We start from the raw sequence: 26992 nt of genomic DNA, 5'->3' as shown, positions 1-26992 counted from the left end.
TTAAGAGAAAATATAGATGGGATGACAGCTGGACAGACAGAGTAACAGATGCCTTTTTGTGGTAGACCAAGCATATTTTTACTCTGAGAGATCAAGGAAGCTGAGGAAAGGATGGAAGAACTGCTGGAAATGTGAGACTTGTAGAGAATAAAGAATGGAACCCTTCATTCATCTTGCCTAAAGAATGTTACTCTCTTAGAAAGGCAGGGGAGGAAAAGGCAACAAAATAATCTCTTTTTTGGATATGGTTTGATTCTAATTTGACCTCTTGTGAGACCTCTTTATTTTACACTGAAACAAGCAGTTCTCTTTACATTTAGAACATTACATTTGAGAACATTAAAAGGACCACAAGATTTATAACAATCCCTCTTCACAGAGTAGCTCCAAGTTACTCACTGTTATCAGGCACTGAGATTCATATTCCCCTGAGTCACTCACATTTGACTGTCTGAAGCCATAAAAGAGGAACACATCCTGAGTGTTATTTCACTAGGCTAGAAGTACATTATTCATGAAGGATAAATCGTGCTCTATTAGCCTTTTTGCTTATACTTACAAATCCCTTGTGTTTTTACTGGGTAGAATCATAAGAGAATAACTCATCTAGATGTTAATGAAATAATCATGTAATGAAAAGAACATATATTGTGATGAATATTTATTCAGTCTCCAGGAAATCTACTGAGTCATTAGGTTAGAGTTGAGTTTGCTTGGTTAGGACTGTAATTAGGGTTTTGCACACTTTGCTTCTGTAGACCAAGACTACAGAAACACTAAAAGATCCTTTTGCTCCTTAAAGTCACCTGTTTTCCCTCAAACACTGCCTTCTCTTCCCTCTCCCCCCTGCAGTTCCTTGAAACCCACCTCTCCTCAGTCTCAGTCTGGAACATGCCACTTGAGCCCCTGAGATACGACCATCTCACCCATCTATCTCTTCTCACCATCCCTCAGCTGTGTTTGTCAGGAGAGTAATTCAATCAGAAACTTGGCTCAAACTGTATTGGGAGGACATACAGAGATTAAATGCTGCAAATGTTGCATGTTGGAAAACTAATGAGTGATGTACACTTTGAAGTATTTATCATTTGAAGAGATTCAGTATATAGTCTCTCCATTTCATCCATCTGTAATTAGATTTCCATGCTCTTCAATTTTTAGTTCAGGTTTTTTTATGTGTATTTTTTTTTCTTTTTTTTTTTTTTTTTCCTCAAAAATATCATGTGAACATTCTCTGGAGTTTTGGAATAAAACAAATATATGTTAGCAATGGATATGCTTAGACAAAGAGGTAAGGAATAAATGACCTTGAAACCTCCATTAATAGCAATACACTGAAAAGTCTAAACATAAACATGCAGTTAAATACATACACACAAATTGACTATGACATCCCTTTTAGAAAGCACCTGTGGTTAGAAGACATTAACTGATTTTTCCCAGATAGCAGTAGCAGATTACAGTAAATATGTCTGCTTCATGATGGTGTATTTTTATCATCTTCTATAGGGAGAGTATGTTATAAATACCAGGAATGTCTAGAATGTTTACTGGATTTAAAAATAGACAAGAAAGTGCGTGATATTGAGCTGAACAGCAAAAATGCATATTTAAGCTGAACAAGAAAATAAACAATGTATCTGAAGTGGTTTTACTTTACAGTATAACCAAACAAGGCTTTCTGGTAATGTTGAGATTTTGTCAGCTTCCTAGATTTTTTCAAATGTCTGATTATTTTGGAACTGTGGCAAAATGCCAGTTCTCTTATAGTTATAGTTGAGGACTTCTATTTAAATATTTTCTAACCACCCCCACTTCTGCTTAGACTTTCGTCTTTTTGAGTGCTGTATGCTATTTAGAGAAGGTTATTGTTCTATATCTGTGGAGCTTTGATTTTCCACAGACAGGTAGACTTTTCACAAAAGAACATTTCTTAACATTGAGGTGAAGTACCCAGGCCTTTCATTCATCCTTCTTCCTAAAATAATCTGCCACTGCCTCTCCTGACAGTGGAGAATTCTGAAGCTTCAGTAAGATGCAGTCTCTTGAGAAACAGTGTGCTTTAGTGTGTGGCTCACACACAGGGCCGTGCATCTCTGTAAAGTACCTTGTGCAGTTCTGATTGAACTTTCAATGATTTTATTCACTTTCAAAGGTATTTAAGCCCCTCTACTTCTCATTTGTGAATTAAAGTTTATGGAAGCTTTTAAATTCTTAGAATTTCTGCATTATCTGGACATCGGTGGGATCATGAGATAGCCACTCTTCTACAGATTTGCCAGAACTAATATCTCTGTTCCTTAGGGTGAGTCCAGATTAAGTTTAGAAAAGAACTACTGGACAGATTTTTGAGAATTAAGCATTAATGTCTGCAAACAATAAATGAGGGCACATACCAAGTAGGAGCATCATCAGCTTTTACTTGGTTGGGCTGGGAAATGCAACTATTGGGAAGATGTTTTAATGGAGACACAGGAACTGTGCAACTGTCCATAAAATGCTGACTGTGGTGTAATGTGTAAAGCAGCAGAGGGTGCCAGAAAGCAGCAAGTAGTGGCTTCCATTGTAATTAAAGGAATTAGCAATGTTAGGGTGGATCAGGGCTTGTATTGTGAGTTCAGCTGCAGAAGGGAAGAAAGAAGACACCCTTCTTGTAATTTTAACCACTTATATATGTTTGAAATTAAAATAAATGCTGTCCAACAAATGATCAAGGTTTTGGAGGTATTGTGTGGTTTATTATGCCTAGGTGACAGTGCTGGTCACTCAGTCATCTTTTAGCCACTCTACATACCTGCTATTTAAAACTTTGGTCTTACAGCCAAGAGACTGCAAGACATGAGGCTAATAAAGTGACACAGAATGCCCTAGCAACCTAGTTGTTAATTACAGACTAATGTGGCAACAAAGCATCCTGTCTTACCCTTATGACATACATTAGAAAGTCTTGACACCCTCTCCCTGCTCTCCTGTTAGAAAGTAAAATATCAAAATTTGTTACCTCAAAAAGTTTGGGTTTTTGGCAGTATCACATTACTTCCAGAAAGTAATACAGTTACAGTGTTAGAAAAGGAAGAGAAGGAATGAAAGTAGGTGCCTATTGAAACTACTGTGATCTGTCCAGATGTATTTTCTCACTCTGCCCTTGATCTTTGCTGGAACAGAAGCTGCCTGGATCTGCTGCAGCTTAGTGTGAGCTGCTTTCATGGAAAGAATGCCAAATCTGCTTGATTTTACAGTGTCTTTTACATACTCACCATTTTGGAGTTCCTTGACCTTTATACACACTAACCCACCTAACCTTGTGCTTTTATTTGCCCTTAACTTTATTCCAGGAACAAACACTTCTTTGAACCCTGCTGCAAATCCCTTCCACTGACAGCCTCTCCCCAAAGTGCGGTTGCTGGCACACGTGATTAGCATGCAGCAGTGGTCCATCAGGTCAATATTCCCTCCCTGAGAATGACAATGTGAGGGTGACTTAAAAAGAACAGCTGATGGTGGCTTTTTTTTCTTTCATTTACCTCCTCTTACCCCAATATCTAAAGTTACAGTGTTAGGGAGTTAGAATGTGCTTCCTTGCCTGCTCTTTCAGTATATATTTATGAGCTACTGTTGTGATCACCTTGTTTTCTGTGAAATGTCAAAATGAAACATGCTGTATTTGTCAGAAAATGTCTCATGTCCTTCACAATCATGTCCACAGCCATGGGACCAGATGGAGAGTAGTCATGGATTTTCACTCATTGAAATAACTGCTCTGGCAGCCTTCTCCTGCTGTCAAGAGCCCATGGATCTGACCACTCTGAAGTGGCACCAGATAGCATGAGGCACCTGAAATTCAGAATTAGTAAAAATTTAGACAAACTTTGAACTGAACTTAAATACTGATGTTAACTCAAAATAGAAACTTTATTACAGCTGGTGATCCTATTATAGACAATGCTATTAAGGTACAGATGGGTAAATTGGCTTAAATTAACTGTAGAACAAGTGAGTTATCAGAAAGACTGCTTATTTCAACAGCATTTACTAATCTCTTTTCATGTAAAGGCTTTTGATCAAGTGAATTAAAATATTAAGACAATCTCCTTATTTTTTTTAATGTAACTTGTCTGCTTAAATCCACTATGACCTGAAACCTAATACATAAATAGTTAGAATACAGTACAACCATTTTTGTTTCTGCAGAAATAAATAGTAAAAATATAAATATACTAATCTATTTGGCAGTATCTGATGTGCAAGAATTATTTCAAACACTCCTAGTCTGAGGAGTCTGCTGACCATATGAACAACAGATGACCAGAGGACATAAATCAGAGGTATACTTATTTAGAATTGAACTTATTTTAAGTTGGCCCAGTGTCTGGATATGTATTAGTCTGGGTAGGGTTCATTTTCAGTGTCTGTCCAAGACTTTTTTTTTTTTTTTTTTTTTTTTTTTGGGGGGCAAGGTTTTAGTCACTCTTACAAACTGATCATGAGTATTTTTTGCCTTTTTGATTGTTTAAGTCAACTTAAAGCATTTGTTTACCTATGCAGTTCCAAGCAACTCTTTCAGGTGGCATTCTGGACCAACACCAAACCCCCAAAGATCTGAAAGGTGAATCTGAAAGTCTTCCTGAAAGTGAAATATATTTGTATTTAACCTTGCAGCTTTTGGCAGTCTTTAATTCTACAGCAATTAGATTATATTTTGTTTAGGCTTGTATTGGCAGCTAATTAGAAGGTTGTTTGAATTATTCATACCTCTTGATTCTTCAGTGATTCTTTGGAATTACAATGGGACTGTACAAATGGCTTTTTCCTCTAGGGCAAAAAAGCACCACAAGAACTTTCTTTGTCCTTTGGTTTCCATACTTAAGAACTGAGACCTATTTGCATGTAATAGTTCATGTTAATTTGTTTTTTCATAAACAGTAGTTCCTGGAGTTAGATAGTTATAGTCTTCTGTATTCTATTTGTACACATAACTAACTAACCAGCATCCCAGCCCTGTGAGCTGTTTTGCCTGTCACAAAAATTTTCTCAGTAATTCCTCCCAATAACAACTTTAAATTAGGTGTTTGTTGTTTTTCTTTTGGTAAGAGCTCTTACTTAGTTCATGGGCAGATCAGCAGTAACACTCCAGGGTAAACACATGTGCAAGGCTGTTTTCACAGTTCTTGTATATATAAAGCTTCTATTTAGATTTCTTGGCATAAACAATTTTGAAAGATTTAGATTGTTGCCTCGTATGAATTAATGTATTTGAAGATATGTGCCCCTTCTAAAGCCCCTCTAAAATGCCTTTTTTTTTTTTTCAAGTAATACTGGCAGTATTTTAGAACTTTAAAACACTTGGATGACTATTTAAAAAATTGTTTCCTCCTACACTTTATACTTCATTGGCTACAATTTCAAGTGATGTGACAACAAGCCCTAAGTTCTTGTTAAGGCGTCATTTTATAGGCTTGAGCACTTCTGATATTTCTCTTATAGCATTTGGCTGAGAAATCAAGAAAAAAAATCTGACCCTCTTGAGTTTACAAGCAGATATCCTACTGCCTTCTCTGGTTCCAGGTGATTTTATTGTCCCTGACCAATAATCTAGACCCAAGATCTTGTGAAAACGTGGAAAATTCTTACCATAGTTGAGTTCTTACCATATGAGAAAAGGGCAGAGATAAGCAAGCATGAAAGCTATTTAGAAGCATGGCATGAAAACATATACACCATGGCCTCATATTCCCATGTATGCTAAGCATAGTTTGAAATGCAATGCTCAGGTACACTAGCAAAAGTGAAAGCCTGGGTGTGAGTCTCTTGTACTATCCCTGTGGGTTTTAAAGACCTGAATGGTTTTAATAACCTGTGATGCCAATTCACCATCAGGTTTTCTTGTCTTTTTTCTTTAGGGCTTAGCTCAATTTGAGTAAGTAATATGAAAACTAAACATAGAGGAAAACTAGTAACTTATGTTCTCTAATGCATATCTCCCCAAGGAACTTAATTTCCAGCCAGAGGACCAGCCACATAACCTAACCTTAGTCCTACAGAAAACTCTGGGCTGTACTTTTAGAGAGTGCTAGCAACAAGTATTTTTTACTCCTTTTCATTTGATGAGCTCAATATTCTACAAATACTGTATGTTCTATAAATTCCATAACTATTCCCAGGCTAATATATCTAATTAAAAAAACCTAGAATGTTTATAAAATCAAAAGGCCAGATGGATAGGAGCAAACTGTTAGTGTCTCTCCTGCACAAGCTGTAGCATTTTGACTTCTGGTGCAGTCAAGAGGGAGGGTTCAGAAAGCACGCAGTGCATCTGGATGGATTCCAGTTGCAAAGTTCAAGAGATGAAGTGAAATGCCTCGTAGTTTACTTGTTTACTTATTTTTTAAAAGATTAATCCCGTCACTGCTTGTACTGCCCTTATTTCTAAAAGCTGCTTTTTTGAATGAGCTGAATGAGGTCGCTATGCATTAAGCAGTGGTGAAGGAGAGAACTGGAATTCTTTCAAAGGTTTAATTAAATCTAATAAATGAAGACTCTGTTGTAGACTCTCTTTTGACCTAATGGAGAGAAGCTCCTCTGTTTTAAGGAAGCCTGGTTTTTCACACTGCACTCCAGTTTTCAGAAGTTGTCAAGTTCCACAAATATTTATACACTGGTACCTTGCTGACTCAGAAGTGTTGCATAGTTTAAAAAAATAAAATTGTAGAAAGGCTCACTAGAGTAGAGCATTGCTTTAAGAAACACGGTGTTTAAACACACAGTTCTTTTTATCATTGCCTTAAAAAGAGATCTTCCCAGGGTAGTATTTATCTTCAATTTTGTGTTCTTAGTGCATGTGTAAGGCTCTTTCATGATGGGGGTGGCCTTGGGCCTATAGAAATGAGTCTTGAAGTAGCAAGTTATTTGCAGACACTGGAAAAGAATTTTGCCCTGTCTTTTCTTTTGATCAATTCTGCTTTGCAGCCATAAGCTTTCAAAGAAATTTGTGCAATGTATTGAAATACATCCATGGTTTTCTGAGTTCAAACCCAACACTGTATTCCAATCAAAAATCCAAGACTTTCTTCTCACAATTTCTATTACAGTAGCACAAAAACATTTCAGAAATTACCATTGCTGTATTTTGTGCTTTACAATGTCTGCTGCAGAGACTACTGTATAAAAATGGGGAGAGTGAATGCACACAAGCCAAGAAGCAGAAAGAAAGGGGAGAAGCAAGCTCACACCATTATCACACCATTCTCTTTATGGTGGAGGGTTTTTGGTGTTTGTGGATAGAACTTTTTTTTTTGTTTTACATGAAAATGATAGGCAGATGTTAATAATGATCTGTTTGGCCATCTAAAAATTATGATTAGGGTTGTTTTTTATTTAGAGTAAATTATTCAATAACTTGTTGGTGTGTACAGACAGAAACAAACAGAAAAAAAATATATTCTGTATTTGCCATTACAGAAATTATCTCACATTCACTCAAAGATTTCCAAGCACCAAGTGAGGAGCTAGGTGAAAAATTTGCAGCACTTATTTTTGCTTTGGTGTTCCTGACAGGGCTGACTGTAATTTATGCCAGAAGGGATCCAATTCCCACTGTACCATTTTCTTAAAAACAATACACACCCCAGCTTATGCTTTGACCTCAGTAGTGACCTCATACATTCTTTTATCAGCAGGTCAGTACATATGTCTGTTGAATTCTCCAAGTACTTGAGAAGTTAATTTGTTTTCACATTTCTGGTTTTACTGATCATATTTCATGTTTGGACTGCATGTTGGAAGAATTTGATGTGCTTGTTTCTTAATATCTGTTGGAAAAGGAAGTGGAAGCTATTTCAGTTTTAAATAAGATTGTCATTTTTTCCTTAAAAAATAGCTAATAATTAAATAACTCCAGTATCATTTCCTAAAAATTTTTGCCTTGGAGGCCTTCTACATACCAGTAGTTATTATTCTCTAAGGTAAAATTCTCCCCAGATGCCTCCAGTAAATCAGTTTTTAATTTGCATGTATGATCTCTTATTGCAAAGTCAATGCTTAGTTTGGAACAGTGTTCTGGAATGAAGCTACATGGTTCACTGATAGATATTTTTATTAAGTGCTCTTTAAATTATTCTATTGCAAATAATGCGGAGTTTGCTACAAAAGAGTTAAGCTGAAAGTGTCTGCATGTCAGTGTATTCTGCTTAGCCCCCTAAAATGTGTCATGATTTTGATAGAAATATGGAATTTGCCTTAATCTAGGCCACGTGCAACAGCAAGTCAGCAGAATGCACGAAACATCTCCCAGCAGGACTGTTAACACCTGTTTTGTCTGGGTGGGTTTTCTAATTTACACCACCCATGGAAACTTGACATTACCTTCCAGTGTAGTCACAAGAAGTGATTCCAGTCAGCTGCCATGGTAGGAGCTTATAGGAAATAAATGACCAAAAAATAAATAAAATTATTTTTGAGAGCTTGTTTATCTCCCAGTTTTCTCTTTCTTCAAATTTCCCCATTTCTACAAGGGAAACTGAAAATTCAGGGCAAATTTCAGTCTCAGCAGTCAGTGGCCAAGGGAACTGTGTAACATGCAGCCTGCCATACGAGCATCTTCCACAGAAACTGCAAATTTAAAACCAAACAGCTTCCTCAGAAGAATCAATATAAGTTTTGTGTTACTCTGAGCCTCATTTCTTCCCATTACATTTACTTTCAGATTTGGAAGAATTTGAGTGTATTCAAGAGTGTATTTGCTCTTCAAATTGTCCTTATTATGTATTATTAGTAAAAAAAGAAAATTGTTACTTAGTAATACTTTGTACACTTTCTTCACAAGGAATCTTGGTGGAAATACACAACTCTTAAACAGTCTTGCTTAAAATCAAAAATCTGTAATTAATTTAGTATGAACACATTTATATGTTAATAACAACATTCAACTGTGAATATGCAAGAGACAAGAAAGAAGAACTCTTTCTGTCACTTGTGTTTAAACTAGTTTAAACTGCAATATATATATAAATATATATATATATATATATATATATATATAAATAATCAGCTTGCTTGTGATAGTTCAATTGTAATACTTGCAAAATGAGCCCATATGAGTCTATTTCACATAGGAAGAGTAGAAACTCTACTCATAAGTATAAAGAAGGATCCTCCCTTTTAGAACACCAATGAATCAGCTATTGGGGATAACATGCAACATTATGGTGTAGTGAAAATGGTACTACAGTTTTGCAAGTAAATTTTTTGATAGCTTTTCACAGAATGCAGGCAAATCAACAGTATCAAATGGAAGGGAGTGCATGGCATAGAAGGTGTTTCTTATAATGATTAAGGTTACTGTTGGTACTTTTACAAATATTTGAAATAAATCTTACCACATGTTATAACAAATAAATCATAATTGCATACTTTTTATGGATTAGATACATTTTATCCCACAAGACATGTACAATTATGAAGACATTAGGGTCTTTTTATATTTTAATTAGTTTACCAGTTGCACATTTTTCTAAAGAGATGAACAGAATTTCAGATGTGCTGAACATCTGTCTTACAGTGAAAAACAGGGAAATCTCACTGCTGGATATTATTTAAGGAATCATTTAGGAGTCACCTTGACTCCCAAACAGTGTTGAATGTGCAGCCTTTGAAGAATGGATAGGCAGGTGGATAAGGACATTGGACAGGGTAATCCATTTTTATATACCAGTTTTAATCTGGATGGTGCTTGTGACCACCCAGACTATCCAGACCAGAGTTGCTCCTCTTCAAAGTCAGCTGTCAAAAGCATATTTCTACACCCAATACTCAGCCTTAAAAAATCATAGTGCATACAGATATGTACAAAGTAAGCATGCTCCTGAGTAGTGAGCAATGTATTCTGTTATGACAGAAACGGTGCAAGTTCTTGGCTTGTTTGTTGTTTATTTTTTGGTGAAGGAAGTATTTGACATATGTCCATTTGTACATATTTAAAAAAGGTTAAATGTGCACTGGCCTAGTTTATGAAGCCTGGTTTATCAAGCCTGGTTTTGATAAATAATCTGAATGATAAAACTGACGTTAAAACCATGGCGCTATAGAACAGCCAACATTTTCTATTTTGTATTTCTCTGTTGTAACTTTTTAGCTCTTAGTTTGAAAGACTGGCAGACATAAATACAAACTAGTGAAACTGGCTGGGAAGAAAACCCATAAGGAACAAAATTACAAAGCAAACCGAAAATCTGGGTGTTTCCCATGCAACAAGTGAGTTGTCAACAGGTCACAATGTGTGCAGTGGATGAGTCATTTAAGAACAGAAAGTGAAATAAACTTGTCCTTTTAAATCTCTGAGAATACCTATGGGCATAGCAGGTTGTGAAAGTTTATACATTTGGCCAAATAGTCTGTTTAGGTAGTGTGTGTATGAGGATTAACCATGTATTAGTGAGAGTGTACATGACCAATTCTCTTACTGCTATTCGACATAGGAAAATCAGAGTTTTGGCCATTTCCACCTTGAAATACTTTTCAGTGTCTTCCAGAGCATTCTGTATGACTAAATCTATATGGAAAGTTTAGTTCTTTTACCAACTCCAACATGTGCATCAAAAATGATTTTATTTACTTATGAAGATATCTTGGTTGTTTGCCTGAACCTCTGATCTTTCTAGAGCCTGCAACTGAGACCAGATCACTGGCATTTCACCTTCTGACTAAGCAAAAGCTCGTGCATCTCCTTACATAATTGCTGTTAAAATCAGACAAATAGTATCTGCTTTTACATTCATTAAATGTTAATAATCTTATGCAACATGTGAATTGTAAATATTTAGAGTTCTGGTTACTAGCTGTGGCTCCTGAATTTTATTTGATTTTGATTCTTCTAGTGCTCTAGAACTTGAAAGAGAAGGAGATGTGTAACAGCAATAATATATTTTCTAATTCTGCATTCATTTAAATCCTCCACAAATTGTATTAGGGATGAACATTCATGCAAAAGGAAGATTCAAATGTATGTCTCTAAACTCAGGTTAGTACTCTGGGGACATTTAGGAAGACACATGCTGGTAAAGTATATTTGAAATACAGTTATTGTGACACACACTATCTTGTACCATAATATCAATTTCAAAGGAGTGCTATTTATTATTTGCAATTAAAAAGAAAAAAAACGCATCAAATACTGAAGAGTTTTGTGGAGTTTCTGTTCTCTGGAAAGTGAGTATGTATGCGTTTCTCTGGATTTCTGTGGAATATTATTTCCATGGATGTCCTTAATCAACCATCAGCAACATTACAAAACTTCTACAGGGAAAATCCTTTGCCAAATTTTATCAGGAAGCTGGGTCACGAATCAGAATGTCAAAACACACACACAGAACTGTGGAAGATAGTGCTGAATGAAGTGGTAACAGAAATTATTGTTTTACTTTTGCTGCCAAAATAATCAAGAATATTTAAGAGCATGTATGTATAGAAAGTCTATGTGGTTATAATAATTTGTTGTTTTTATAAAGGTATTCCATTCTTCAGGAAGAATCCAGCTCAAAGTAGGCAAACAGTAACTAACCTGTGTGTCCATGTGTTCTTGTAGACTATAGTGTCATAAACTTAAAAGAGAGAGTTAGTCAAAGCAAGATATTTTTTGAGCTTCTTGTACACACAGAGAAACATAATGCTGCGTTAGTCATAATTACATGTCTTATGAGCATCCCACAATTAAATTTATTTTTGCATGTGAAGAAAGTGTCTTTCGGACAAAGGAGATGAAAGCTAATCATGGAAACAGCAAAAATAATAGGAATAAATAGACATATTCTATGTGCTGAATCACTGGTGAGTACATCCCACAAATGAACTCTTCCTGTAAGTCAGCTGGGTATTAAGTACTACTGCTATGCAAGTCCCCCAGTCTGATTTAATGATTTATTTCTGATGATAAAGTTCAAATTGCTTTCACTCAAAAGCAGGTTACCCACAACTGCGCAATATCAGATGTGTCAGCATATTTCCAATGTGTCTTCTTTGCACGCTACCTAATCTATTAATGTTATCACAGCTGTGACATTTCTGTTTATTTCTACACTATCATATGAACTGTATCCCCTTATATATCAGTGTAAAAATATATTGGAGATCACTAATATTTATGGAGTCAGGTATCCCAGGTGCTTTTTTTCATGATGCTATATGTAAGAATACTACCAAAAGGATCAGATTTATGAGGTAAGCTTAATATATTGTAAGGATAACCTATTAGGCCTAAATTAAAAAGTATCAAATAGTTATCTACCTGCTGATGCCCATAAATTAATTCCTAAATTATCATCATCTTCGCCAAGTGCATCTTTACCCACAATGCTGGAGCTACACTTCAGAATTTGACATAACATCCTTGAGTTTTGATAAGGACGTGATTATGTTTCCAAATTAGGTTTTTGTTACCTCTGAAAAGCAATTTCATGTAGCGCTGATTGACTTTCAGCATGGTTAAGTGAATAGCTAAGTGGCAAATGTCTATATGGCAATGAAGGTTTATTACTTTGTTAATTATTTAACCTATTTATAATTGTTAAAGTTTTTAGTATTGAAGTTCTGTTATTCAATGTGCTGCATTTATTCCACTCTTTTGAATCTTTAATATAAAATAAGAGCCTTGGAAAAAAATAAAAATCAGGGATTGACAGTGGTAGAGAACTATATCAGCAGCAACAGTATGATCTGGGCAACATGTACCTGTACAAACAGATTTGCAGATTTGAGACTGTTCTCTGTAGTGATATGCAAGATTTGGAGTCAATCTGTATATCCTGAATTCTGTACTGTAATGAGAAATATCATCTGCTATAGTACCCTGTAGTTCTCATGATGCAACTCACTATAATGATAAACATAATCTCTGCTTTAAGCTAGTTCTTTTTGCAAGCAAAATTCACTAGAGAATTGTGGTCATATGTAAGGTACAAAATTTGTCTGGTGTCTATGTTGTGTTACACCACAAAATCTTCAGCCACTGATATATGAGCAGCACAATTCTACACTCACAGTGTCAGCTCTAGGAGGAGTTTACCCCAGTGAATAACTACTTATATAAACACGGACTTCAGGAATTCATGCCACTCTTGATTGAAACAGTACTGAGGAATGGAAGCTGCTTGAAATCACTTGGAACTTTTGTAATTGCAAAATTACTCTCATCTGTGAGTGAGTTCGAAGAAAAAGTTTTTGGGGATGCTTGGGTTTGAGTTCAAAGAATAACTGTGGTTTGCCAGGGCAAGAAGTAGGTAATTAAAGCAATATTTAGAAACACACTGAGAGCTTCAAAATGGGACAGTTTTAAGGCTAACATTTTCTAGACTGGAGTGGAAAAAAAGTGAAAATAACCCAAAAATGCATTAATGCATGTCTCATTGAATCCCCTAAGAGTTTCTGAGAGTTGTACAGTAACTGCAGTTATTATCAGAGAACTGACTGCAAGAGTTGTTTTCTGACATTTTCAGGGTATTATGGGCTTGTGAGTTGCCACACCAAACTTGCTCAATTCACAAGTCAAAACAAGACTTTATTATAAGGCTAACAGTGCAACCCCAGTCTATTGTCTGAAAGTTGGCCACTGCTATTGCTTCATACACCCCTACCAAAAGGGTGACTTTGGACTCAGGGCTTCTGTTACACTTCTCTTGGTGAACTCTGAAGCCAAACAGAATTTGCTTTGTAGTTCTGCAGCATACTGAGTCATTGGTGTTAGTGGTAATGATTCATTTTTTCTGAGTTTAAGAAACATGACTTCAAAGACACATGCTGTAAAGTAAACACGTAAATTATTTGGGTGCTGTTTCTATAGGATATTATTCACTAAATGTATATGAAGGCTTAGGTAGTAGGCTTATTATTTACTATTATTTGGTTTTGCAGATAGATATTGAGATGTTTTCGCATTAGGGCTTAAATATTCTCCAGTGAACTGGGATTTTGTTATATCTGTGGTCTCCTGAACTACTGCAGAGGGGACGTGCCCATTATTAAAAATTGCTTGATTAAACTAGAATATGTGTTAGGAAATATTGTTCCAGTTATTTCAAGATGGATGCTACTGGTGTACTGTACTGATTTTTATTTATTTATTTATTTTTCTTTTTTTTCCCCCTCCCTTTGGCTTCTATTACTTACAGAGCAGAATTTCCCTCTTTGAAGTAATTGATACTGCATTATGGTTGATTTGAAAGTCCAAAGAAACAATGAGTTATCCAGCTAATAGCCCACCAAATCTTCATTTCTTTTCATTTTTTTCAGAGCACAGAAATTTCCATTCAATGGTTTTTCTTATGTAGCTGACATTGTGTAAAGGTTGAGTAAAAATATTCTCTTCACGTTCATAATTTTCTCAAAGGATTCAGGGGTTTGGTTGGACATCAGAGCTGAGCCAGCCCAGTGCCTCGCCACTGCCACCAGGAGTGGCACCATCTGCCTTGTCCCTCCTTCCCACCTCCCCTTTCCTCTCCCAAGCCACGCTTTACCCAGGCTGGGACACGCCCTCCCCTCTGCTGGCTCCTGCTCTTCTCTGGCTGCATGGGAAACTGGAATGACTGAAATCCCTTTGCCTTTTTGCTGGGTGAGTTCCCTGCACAGAGCCAGCTCCTGGTGCCCTCCGAGAAGCGCTGAAGCCCAGCAGCGGCAGGGCTCTCACATCTGGGAGGAAGAGGAGGTGAGGAAGAATCAGATCTTCCTATTTTAGCCACAGCCAACTTGCAACTGATTTAGCTGTGTCACGTCTCTATGTATTAACAAAATTACCTAGGTAATTTGGGGCTTTTTTGTGGTGTAAAACTACATAAACATTTAAGAAAATGACAGTTAATGCCTGGTTTGCTGCCGTGACTGTGCTGGGCCAGAGCTGGAGTAATCCCGTTGATTTTAGGATGGTTATTCCATATTCTAAGCTGTGAAAATTGGTGACACCCACCATAAACTGATTTCTGAAACCTTTATGGTAGAAACCAAATTTTTAGTAAATTTCATTTGTTTAATTGCAGACTTCAAGTTTTGGTTCTCTTTTGTAATTGACTCAGTAAAAAAATTGTTTATCATTCACTGTAAATGTTACTATGCCCTTGAAATCAAGGTTTGAAAAGACTTCTAAAAATGTGTTTAATAGTGTATTGACCTTTATTGTCCTTGAAGAGCAGATCTGAATATTTTTCAGGTATTTACAAATTTTTACATTTATACCCATGGATCAAGACATTCTGTAGACTCGTCATACATATTTCTAGGGTCAGCAGTAAAAAAAGAATATTTATATCCTCTTAGCTACTGCCATTTCCAGAGAACAATGGCAGAACTCCAATAAAGAAAGATGACAGTCATTAAAGACTTTCCTAGTTGAGAAAAGATACTGCCAAGGACCAAGTAGCTTTCTTTCCAGGAGTGAATACACCCCTTCTGTTTTGATGGTTGAAAATCATTGACATGAGACTTTGTAAAATGTCTAACCATTCAAATAAAATAACTGCATGGACTTGAGTTACTGCAGCTTTATGTTTTTAATGTTGAGTATTCTTTACTTTATTATAAAGTTCTCCAGTGATAATTGGCATTTAAAATATATTGTTCAATTTTGTTTTATTTTTTTGGTCCTAATTGCCTTGAAATAAATGCATCAACCTAAAATAGTATTTTAAAATCAAACCTGTTGAAGCCACTCAAAACATAACACCTTTCGATACTTATTTTTTCTGTTTTCATATCAGCATATATGTAGACAAAGATAGTAATTTTTATGTTTATAGCTGATTATTCCTTCAGAGGTCCTGGAAGGACTGGGGTAATCAGCTGAGGATGGTGACTCAAGAATGTTTTGGAACACCCTGTCTCCATCATCTATTAGACACATGAAAGAAGTCTAATTCTGTGATTATTCATTTTAGAGGCAGAAGTTCTATTCTTTTATTGATCTGTAGCCTAAAAGGCTACATTTTTGTACCTAAAGCTCTCTGTGGTAGCTGTAGGTTTCTTCTAAATCACCAAGAGAAGGCAGCACCATTTTATTTACTAAGCAAAAACTCTTCTGAAGAGCATAAACAATAAATAAATTAAATTTATTTATTGTATTATTTGAGGGAAAGATATTAGAGGAACAACCACTAAAGAGAGTGATATAATTTTCACAGAATCCCACATCATCCCAAGCAAGTACCTTTGCTTACACTGTTTTTGCTTACATTTTTAGTAAACTCAGCGGCTCACATCTGCAGGCATATATTCAGTGTCCAATTCTCTATGGGTGCTTTCACTGCTGCTTGTTTGTAGCATAAAAAATCCAGTTTTATGTTAACTAGGTGGGTTGCTGAGTTGCCAGCATGCCATTCTGGATTGGGCATTTGTGAATTGTTTTTAAGCACCAAAGCAGACAATGGAAGCTTTATCTTGATTCCCCAATTAGCAGTAATCATTCTTGCTAAACTTTGATAAAGAGCTATAGTATGCAATGAATGTAAAGTATTCATTCCTGAGCAGGGGGTTTTTTTGTTTGTAAAATAGTCTTATCCTGCTTGTTATTTCTATTCATGTTGCAGATTGAGAATGTTGATGTCTGCCTTAGCTTTCTGGCAGCCAGAGGCGTAAATGTCCAAGGTCTTTCTGCAGAAGGTAAGAGAAACAAATCATCAGAACAAATAACAAAATTTTATTCTGAAAGCTGAATTTCTTAATACAAATCACTTGCACCTAAATACCAAGCTCCAGCTGTCTTGAACAGCATGCAAATATAGATTAATGATAACAAGTGAGAGAGTTTCCTTTTAATTTTCCCTTGAAATTGAACCAAGCAATGCAACGTTCATGAAGCTTGAGACAATGTTTTAAACCGAAATTTTTTCAATGGTATTAATCTTTTAATGTTATCTCCAAAATATTAGATAGGCACAGAACTTCCCAAGCATACTTTTTTTTTTTAACTTGTTCATATATTTGATTCAAAACAGCAAACAAGAACATAAGAATCTTGCTCAGTTAAATAAACCCAGGGAAGACTATTTGTTTCAGCAAATTTATTGGTAGTAGTAATGCTGTCCAGATGAGTCTGAAAATTATAGTATTCCTTTGATGTCTCCTAATAAGTCAAAGAGTCAATGTTTTTGCTGCTTCAGTTATTCTGCTGTATTAGTCACCTTAAATGATTGCCTAATGTTGTTGCAACTAAATTAATAAATATAATAAATAAAAAACATTAAAAATACCAGTTGTTTTAATTATTACATAATATTGCCTTGTTTATGTAAGAGGCAAGTGAATTAATAAAATGTATATGTCTTTGTCCTGGTGCAAATTAAGCAGTTCTGCAAGGTGCTGCACACCTTCAAAATCCCTTTGACCTCTATGGCACCTGAAGGTAACAGGTCCAGAGATGCACCCCTGTATTTTTATTTTGCTCCTAGCACAACTAAAAGCTGGAAGGAAATTTTTTTTTCCAGAGATGGTAATTTCAGTTGAATTCTAAAAGATTCCTGGAGAAAAAATTTGGAATGCTAACCACTATTTTATTTATAAATTAACTCAGAATTACTGTCTTTTCCCATCTGAAGCTATCTAGGATTTCAAACATGCAACACAGACATGATATGTACTGTCTATTCACCTTGATTGTCAAATTGTTAAAAGCTCCCAAGTGATTTAGGAGAACCTTTGTGTCTACTGGTAGATATCCTGTTGCCAGAGAATACTGAAAGTTTGCATGCTCTCATTCACCTCAAAGCTATTTAGAACCAGAATTTCTAGAGCAGCCTAGTTTTACTTTGATATAAAGTATGAATTAATGGTTTGAATAGCATGAATTTATTTTATGAGAATACTCATCATTTTTTAGTGCATTGGCATGGTATATGATACATTTTCTGTACTTTTTAAAATCAGAATCTTCCTGCATTCTGCAGTGCCTTTATTCCTACTGTTGTTTTGCTTTGGAAAATATTTTTAATAGGATATATGCTTCAATTGTGTGGCTTTAAGTTCACATACTACTAAAAGCAATGCTACTACATAGGACTAAGTACAAGGACTATGATTTAAAATGCTCTTTATTCTTCAAAACCAAATTTTAACATTTAGTGCTGAAGTAAGATTAAAATGAATTCTGCTGTTACACAGTTAGTCATGAATCTGGAGTAAATCCAGCACTCTCTTCATAATGATCATCTTCAAAGTACTGCACAGGTGTGATTTCCTTAAATATACCATTTTTACTGTGTGAAATCCTGAGTATTACAGTTTTTTAGGGGGAGAAGAAATTCGGTTTATTGTAATAAGCTTTGTTAAATGCATCTTGTACTCCTGGGTCATTTAATATTGACCTGAGAGGTTGTGGAACAATAAACCATTAGCTTAACAAGTTTTGAAGATCTCACAACCAGTTCATGACCTCATTTTGACAATTGAACAAAGAGGTCTAGAAAAAAAGTAATTTTCAAGTCTTGGCTGCCAAATATCTGCTTGAGAGCCCAGAGGATAAATAATTATCCAAAGAAAAACAAAGAAAAACAATCTCCTCCTTTTCCAAATATATGTTTAGTACACATTAGAAGTTTCTGGATTTTTGGCTTGTGAAAAATATTCTAACTTTAAGTCTATTAAAATTAGGAAAGAAAAAGTCAGTAATAGCATCCTTCCCTAAAGATAGTCACAAATATATTAACACAAAATTTTAAGACTGAAAAATGTTAAGTGAGATTTAATAAAGGTTTCTTCTCCTGAGCATCAAGTGATGCCAAATTTTTAGAATAAATAAACTGGTGTCATGTACTGGCAGTCTTCTCAAACCAGAGCCACTTTAAATGGATAGTTATATGTTTTTTTGGGGGGTGTATTTAGGATAATTTTAAATACAAATTTTCTGTATTCCTTTACAATGATCTTCCTTGAAACCAACATGACTGCAAAAGTCATATTGCCTAAAAAGTTTACTTGTTCTGGGAAAGTTCTGCATATCTCTTGTGGTCTCATTGCTAATCAAAGATCCTGCAGCATCTTCACAGAGGAGATAAATAAGTATGGCTGCTTAGAACAAATTTACATCTTGAAAAGTATATTCCAGGGTCCAGGATTAGGTTTGCTTTTGAATAACAGGTTGTGAGCATAAAAGCTCCAGTGTTTATTAGTATATGTATTAACATTTCACCTAATCCTATTGAAAGAAAATTAATATGGTTAAAGAGACATGAAAATGACAGTAATTTTGTATAAATTCAACTTGAAAATTTGCCTAGGAAAGCTGTGAAGCACACACAGCTCAGCATTTTGATTTGCAGGGAAGGCAGAAAGGTTGTGGCATTGCATGTCAGGTTGCAAGTCTATAGGTCTAATAAAAATCTTTCCCAAGGTGGTCAGTGCCAAAGAAAATTAATTATGAGGTTATGAACAGACCTACATGCTGCAGATAATTTCATTAAAGTCTTCTGAGGTTTCTTTTTGACACTGAGATCCTTTATCAGCAAAGAATGACAACATCCATGTAAAATCTTCATCTCGGGCTGGGAAAAAGCTAAAAAAGTAATGAGAGTCATAGGGATGCTACTGGGGCTCACCAGAATTGTATTCGGGTAGCTGTTTAGCCTCATCAAAGCTGCAGTTTTTTTCTTCATTGTCAGTAATAGCAGTATAAAATAGAAAGCTATAAAATCATGTCATTTGAAAGTTCAAAGATGTCATCCTGAGCATTACAGTGACCTTTCTTAAAAACAGCCTTCCATTTATTTTCTTCTCTCGTTTCCTGCACACATCTCTATGAATGGATAGGTTCTCACTAACAAGAACCATTGCTATGCAATCTTTTTGATTTTTCCAGAACTCACTGTTTACTACCAATGTGCACAGAATTTTCTCCAAAAGCAAAAAGAGTAATTTAAAATGATGAGGTTTGAAGGGATGTATATTTAAGACTAGAAAGAATTCAGATTTTTCTGAATGAGCTTTTCCTTAATTAGAATATTTGTACTTTCTTGGGACAGGACATTTCAGAAATGTGTCTGATTTAAGGTTGGATATACTATTGTTTATGACCATACCAATGGCTCATCATGAAGGCATTGTAGAGATAGGAGTTTATTGCAACACTGACACATAAAGCCCCAAAAATTATAATAAAAAATATACTATCAGTGACACCTTAAATGCCTCTGATATTACAGGTAAATTAAGAGATATAAGACATAAACATGTATAGCTATAGGTATGTACAGACATACTCTAGTATGACTTGTACAAACTGAAGTCTAAAACCCAAGTGTTTTCACTTCCTTTTCTCTTTTGTTTTTTTAATAGAAATAAGGAATGGAAATTTGAAAGCCATTTTAGGGCTGTTTTTCAGTTTGTCTCGGTACAAACAGCAGCAACATCATCAGCAACAGTACTACCAGTCTTTGGTGGAGCTACAACAACAAGTCCCTTCAACTCCAGCTGAAATCAGCCAGTCTAAAACACACCAAGATATGCAGTCAAGGTAGGTTAAAAAGTTATTTTTCTCAGATGTAAAAGCTTTTCATTTTTCTGTTCGACAAAGACAAAATTTTGTTTAAAAAATAGGCTAATTAATTTTTTTTTAGCTGTTTACACAGCAGTTTCAATGTGTTTTTTGATACTCAGCCCACATTTCTTGGGAGTAAAGTTGGAGTAAGAGCAGAGAACAATACCAGTAAGTTTTAGTTCCAATGTTAGTTAATTTTAAGCCTTTCTTTTACTTTATTATTGATTTTTCTGCACATTGCACAATAAGAGACTGCTAGCACACCATGTGGCTAGTAAATTTGTTATTTTCATGCTTTCTTCACATTCCCAGTTCCACATGTAAATAAAAAATTCCCAATAATTAACAAAACAAATGGGGAAAAGGCACAATTAATACTTTCATTTGTTATAAACTATTTTTATCCCCACACATTCTGGTTTTTGAGGGCCTAATTCTATTTGAATGTTTTGTACAAGGGAAAATAAACAGCCTAAATCTAGTTGTTTCTTTTAAGAGGGCAGTTTTTATTTAGTTTTAAGACAAAAACAAAGCACTCATTGGAACCCAATAATTTCTGAATTACATTACTTTCTAACTGTATCTGAAAACATTTTTGAAGGTAGTTGCTTGAAGGCCACTATAGAAGAATGAGTTTGAAACAGAAATATCTGGTTCAATGGAAGGAATATTAACAACGCATATTTTATTGGGGAAGTTTAAAAAAAGTAAACTGTAGATCTTCATGAAGAGTTTTGTCTGTTGCTTTGTTGGATTTAGTACTTGTTCCATATTCTATAACCTTGTTCAAAACATTTTTGTGGCCTTACTGAACAACTGTATGTTGAGAGTGTGGTAAGTCAATGATCTAGATTGGATTAAAAATATCAGACTAATATATTGAGATTCTGGTTCTTAATTCCATTGATATATAAATTAAACTTTATGCAATGTATATAATATATACATTGTATACAATGTGTATAATTACACCTAATGTACATAATAAACATATTTCTTCTTCAATGGACAAAGAAGACTTCAGCCTGATAGAAATCTGTATCTTGGAACTAGAAGTGTTTCAAAAATATGTTTTGGAGGGAAGTGTTGCTAATAACATGTTAATTACCTCATTTGATGCAAAAATTAAGATCCATGTGTTTGGCTGGGGCATTATGAAGTGAAGTGCTTTTATTTTCTCTCGTACTGAAAATTAATGTCTTTGAAGGTTTTCCCTGTGAAGTATACTATTAACGTGTAATCTGGGAAATTATGGTGGGGCCCCAGAAGAGTCTGACCATTCTCAGCATTTTCCACAGCTGAATTTCTGCTTTATGAAGGATATTTAATACTGCATAAGAGACAATAACATATTGTTATTCAGGAATTAAGCACTCACAGCTTCAATCAGGGGAATTAAGAACTTAGCCAGCTTCCTATAAATACCTTTGGTTACTGTTTTTTGGTTTTAATTTAGTGAAAGAACTGAAACATTTCCTGATTTTATAATTTATCCATGGTGAATTTTTAATAATAAAAAAAAATTACAGTGTTCTTTGTACATCATGACTATTGCAAGAGTTTGTCCCAAAAAGTCTGGATAAAGAAGTTTTTTTACTGTTTGGATGATGGTGAATCCACATGGTAGGCAAAGAGATGCTGAATCTTTTATTAAGCTTTCCATTATAATTCCCTGAGATCTCATGTTCCTTCTGCACTTTTTTATCCTCTTCTGTTTTGCTATGTTAAAACGTGCTTCATTGAGAAGGAAGGAAATTATTCCATGTCCCAGATTCTCCTCATTTATGATTTTGTAGAGTGACATCTAAGGCTGGTGTAAAAAAATTTCAGCTTCCATCAGTGTGCTTTAGACCTTCCACTTTAATCTAGGAGTTTAAAATAATTAAATTCTTTGATTAAATTTCTGGTCATAACTGGGTTTCAGATGTAAAATATTTCTATGTAAAAAATTACCAGACCAAGATTGATGGCATCCTTCTTAATTCTTATCTGTAAACTGAAAGCAAATTTTTTTCTATTTGCTTTCACGTGCAGAGAAGTTTGATGCTTGTTACTATAAAGTCTGTATTGCTTGAGGGAGTATGGTTTCTTCTATTCATATATTTTTCATGTAAGTCTTTAAGGATAAAGAAAGGTGCCTACCAAAAAATTTCTCCTATATGAAAGCTTTCTATCTTCTACTATAAATTTAAATACATCTAGTATTATATGAGCTGCTAGCAAAACAAGGAGCCCTGGAACTTAGAAACAAAAAGAAATACAATTTTTTTACTACTAATTTTCTTTTTTTTATTTGTAAATTTTTGAAGAAGTATAAATAAATTAGCATAAAATAATATTTCCCTTCTTAAGAAAAATGACTACATGTGAAAACAAGTTTTCCACTAATAGATGAACATATATAAACATACACTGATGTGAATTCTCTCTGGTGGACTTACCAACACTTATTTTCATAACAGCCATTTATTTCAATTAAATTTTTCCTAATAAAATAAATATTTTGATATATTATTTTAAAATATTTGCCAAACACCTTTTTAGTTTAAAGATGCTAATGAGTAAATAAAAACTGCCTTTTAGAAAGAAGCCAAAATATGAATTAAGAAGGAAAAGATTACTTTGGTGAGATCCATCTTGCCTCTTGCTCACTTTTTGTTGTCTGTAATGTGGACAGGTAGCTTACATGATTCCTCAAATGGATTTCTATGATTGCTTTCATGTCAGGAGTGTCTCAGCAATAATTAGAAATGCAACCAACATAACTGAGCGGGGGGAAGCTCATGATTTAGAAGGTCTTTAGGAACTCACATGACTGCTCTATGGGGCACTTAAGATCTTTCAATATTTTTGGCAAAAAGTAGTTTCATACAGATACTGAAACCTACACATTTCACTGCATGGAGAATTTTGGGAAGTGATAAAATCTGAAGTGTATATTAATGTACATTCTTCTCACTGTCTATATGAAATTAACTCAATAGATAGTCTAACTGCTGTCAATCAAAAATTGAGTAATTTTACTTTTTTTCTGAAGTGCTGTTGATAAAACCAGCTGGTTTATCCTTTCATAGTAAGTGTTTATCTTTATGGCTATTTGTTATTACACAATTATTGTGCAGGTATGCCTTTTTTTATTACCGTGTTGCAGTTCTGAATATGTTTTTAAAAATTCTTAATTCTTTCTGTTTTCTAACATTTGTAACATAACTGTGGAAAAGTTTGGTATGCAGAAGCCCTAAGGCAGAAAATCCCTTACGGTGTATATTTTTGAAAAAATATTTGGCAAATGCACATAACAGAAAATAGTTTCCATTAAATTGACCTGTGGTCTTTTATTACCTAGAAATTGTTATTTCAGGAATTATTGAACTATTTTTGAAAGGAACAATAATTATTATTATGGCTGAAGCCAGATGATGAATGTAGATGCTAACACCTGAATGGGACATTCGTAATTTTTCAATAATGGCAAAATGCTTCAAACTTAATTTGAGTAAATTTTTTGAGGGTATTGTGAAAATCATCTTCTTAAACCATGGGTACTTTATTTTACTGGAAGACTCACATGTGTTTACTTTGCATATTTACCTGAGAAGTAAAAATGTCTTTCTGACACACTCTGTACATTTAAGTGTGTTTGATATCCATGTGTTTGTATGTGCACCTACATGTAAGCAAAAGCAAAATATATACACTGAAAAAGGTGGGTCCTTCTTATAGACTTTATACATTTTCTTAAAACTTCAGTAATCAGTCACATTTCATGTTGTACTTTAAGTATTTGAAACTATATCTTAGTTTATATTAATAACTGATGTTATTTTAGGTTACAATATTCTATAAGAAAAGTAATCTTCTTCATTGCTTCCAGCTAATGTATACTAAGCATATTGTAATGTCAACTTTATTTCCTAGGAGGTAAAAAGCTGCTGTATTTTCTTTATTAAACAAATAGGAGAAGGTCATGCCCTTTACTTTTTCCAAGAGGAATATAGATTATACATGGGAGAAGGAAATACCTCTGAGAAGTCACCCTGAAAATGGTCAGATAACAGAGGTTGTTGAAGACCAAGAAGGTTTTGTCTTTGTATGTGCAGGGCTAGCATCTCACTCTCCTAATTTAAAAGACTAGTCCTGCTGGTGATGGTGGTGATGATGCTGGTGATGGTAGTGGTGATGGCACTCATCCCCATTTCCAGGTTATGCTGTCCTCAGTAATGATCAATGTCTGTGATCAATACCGTGTCTGAACATTTCCACGTGCCACTGAAGACAAGCTGCTTTGTACAGTGTTTGAGCCCTTTGTCCACAAAAACTGAAACAGCCACCAAATTATATTAGATCTCTACACGTTTCATACTCAGCTTGTTTTGCTAAGGTAAACAAACAGAAGCCCTGGGGGAAGGTTATAATCAGAATATCACAAGACTGTCTGGGTTAGATTGGTGCAGAAATGGGGAATTCAGGAGACTGATCCAGGAGGCTACTTGTCCTCATGTGACTAGGAGACAACACAGGAATGTAATTAAACCAATTTCTGGAGGAACCTCTCTTTCCTAAGTGTTAAGTTTGCATGGGAGGATAATGAATCTTTTCCAGGCTCCTTACAAAGTTATCCAAAATCCAGTCAGTGTGGCAATACTTTAAAATTCCTGTTCCCACATAAACTGTTTGTGACCAATGTCAGAATTGTGAAAGCTGTGCATACGGAAGGCAAGCAAGATTCTTCTTGTTAAAGAGTATTATTTGCCTATCTAGTCCTATGGCAACAGCAGCATTTCAAATTAAATGTAAAAGGAAGGAAGGGAGTTGATTCATGGTAAGTGAAATTGCCTTGCAAAAAGCATACTTTCTTTATGGAAGATCATAGGTTTGTACCAGTAATTATATAAACTCTGAAATTATTAGACTGTTAGTGAAAAAATCTGCAGTAAATAAATAGTAACCAAAGGCAAAGAATAGTTTTAGATGTGATTTCTGATTTCTTTTTATCCTAAAATTTCCTGTATTCTTCCATGACTAACTGTGGGAATGGAATATTTAGAAATCTGAAGTTGGCACTTCACTCTTTCCTTATGACTTTATTGCAGCTCTGAGGTTTATTTTTAAAAATACAGTGCTGGTGGCCTTATTTATATCTGTCAGTACTGATAGATGATAACAATGGCTATATTATATTTTTATGCTTCGCTTTGGTAGTGGATTCCATTATCAGAGCAATACATCTGTGGTGATGATCTTTCAACCACACAGACACTAAGAGAAAACACATGTGGATGAAAGAAGTTCTGTCTCATTTACATATTAGACAGTAACTGGTTTCAGTAAGCTGTCAGAAAAATTCCCCTAGACAGACAAACTATTTTATCATGTACAGGAATGATGAGCACAGCTTGAGGTCCAGATGGATTTTGTTAAATTTGTTATATTAAAAGTACACCCTGGTTTTCCTGAGCATATAAACAAAGTTGGGTAGCTGATTTCTGCAGGCAGTTGCATATATAACTACTGCAAGGAACAGGGTTTCACGTTGCCTGCTGCTCAAAAGTACTAGAGAAGAAATTAAGCATCTTGGATGCAGAGTTTGTGCTGTGTAAAATTCAGTAATGAAAATGTAGTGCTTATGATTATGAATTGAAATAGATCCAGGTCAGAAGAGTGGGAATCTGCATGGCAACCTTGATTACATCACTCTGTTTAGAAAAAGGCCTTCATTGAAATATTAATTAAGGTTAAAAATATTAATATTCTGAAGGTTTAAAATATGGTTACAGCAATCTACACCAAGTGTGTTGCACTGACATAGGCTGGAAAATGGAAGATGTACATAGCTGTGTGTGTTTCTTGGTTAATATATAGGAAAGGGATGAAACAAGTCCCTTTGCTGTCCTTAGTTCATGCCTTTGCTAGTCACTTGGTTTTGTTGAAAGGAAAGAGGCAGGTAGGTAGTTCCTGCTTTTCCCACTGTGGAATCATTACCAAATCACTGATTCTGAAGAAAGAAAAATTTAAAAAATACTTATTTCTTCTTTCTGTTCTCTTTTTGCTAGTAAGGGTCTAAGCGCTATTAATCTAATCTGATGTATTTTTATATGTCTGGGAGATAATGCAGAATGAGTTGCTTTGTGTGATTGTTCCAGGATCTGCAGGAAGCTGACCTTTAAATGGCCTTTGGGTGTTTAGTTTTATTTTAACCTTTTATTTTACCTTGCAAATCAGCTGTGGCTCCATTTTGTTCTGCTCCCCAAAGATGCAATCATTACAGCCTTCAAGGTTCCAAATCACAGAAGCTTCAGAAAGGAAGTTCTTTCATCATATTTGTCCTGAAGCCCAAGTAAACAAAGCATTTAGTGTGTCTCAGTGGCAAATGACTAGCCAGTGTAAAAACCTTCACACAGAAAAGATAGAACAAAGCATTAGTCAGAACATATTTTTCATATACATCTTCCATGTAACCCATCCTCTCTAAGAAGGCATCTAATAACATTT

The 26992-nt window shown here is 34.9% G+C and overlaps 1 protein-coding gene across 7 annotated transcripts in view; it reads left to right on the top strand.

Annotated features, from left to right (window-relative positions):
• Window positions 1-26992, top strand: part of NAV3 (neuron navigator 3) — a 249998-nt gene that overhangs the window by 78551 nt on the left and 144455 nt on the right. For all 7 annotated transcript variants that reach the window (XM_059846871.1, XM_059846869.1, XM_059846870.1 and 4 more), the window contains exons 4-5: window positions 16560-16632; window positions 20299-20476. In XM_059846871.1, the coding sequence (XP_059702854.1) occupies window positions 16560-16632; window positions 20299-20476 (251 nt within the window). The remainder of the gene's footprint in view (window positions 1-16559; window positions 16633-20298; window positions 20477-26992) is intronic.

The sequence above is a fragment of the Haemorhous mexicanus genome, chromosome 5, assembly GCF_027477595.1.
Source record: "Haemorhous mexicanus isolate bHaeMex1 chromosome 5, bHaeMex1.pri, whole genome shotgun sequence".
In the NCBI taxonomy this organism is placed as follows: Eukaryota; Metazoa; Chordata; class Aves; order Passeriformes; family Fringillidae; genus Haemorhous; species Haemorhous mexicanus.
The sequence above is the reverse complement of the archived record's forward strand: the minus strand, read 5'-3'. Positions and strand labels throughout refer to the sequence as shown.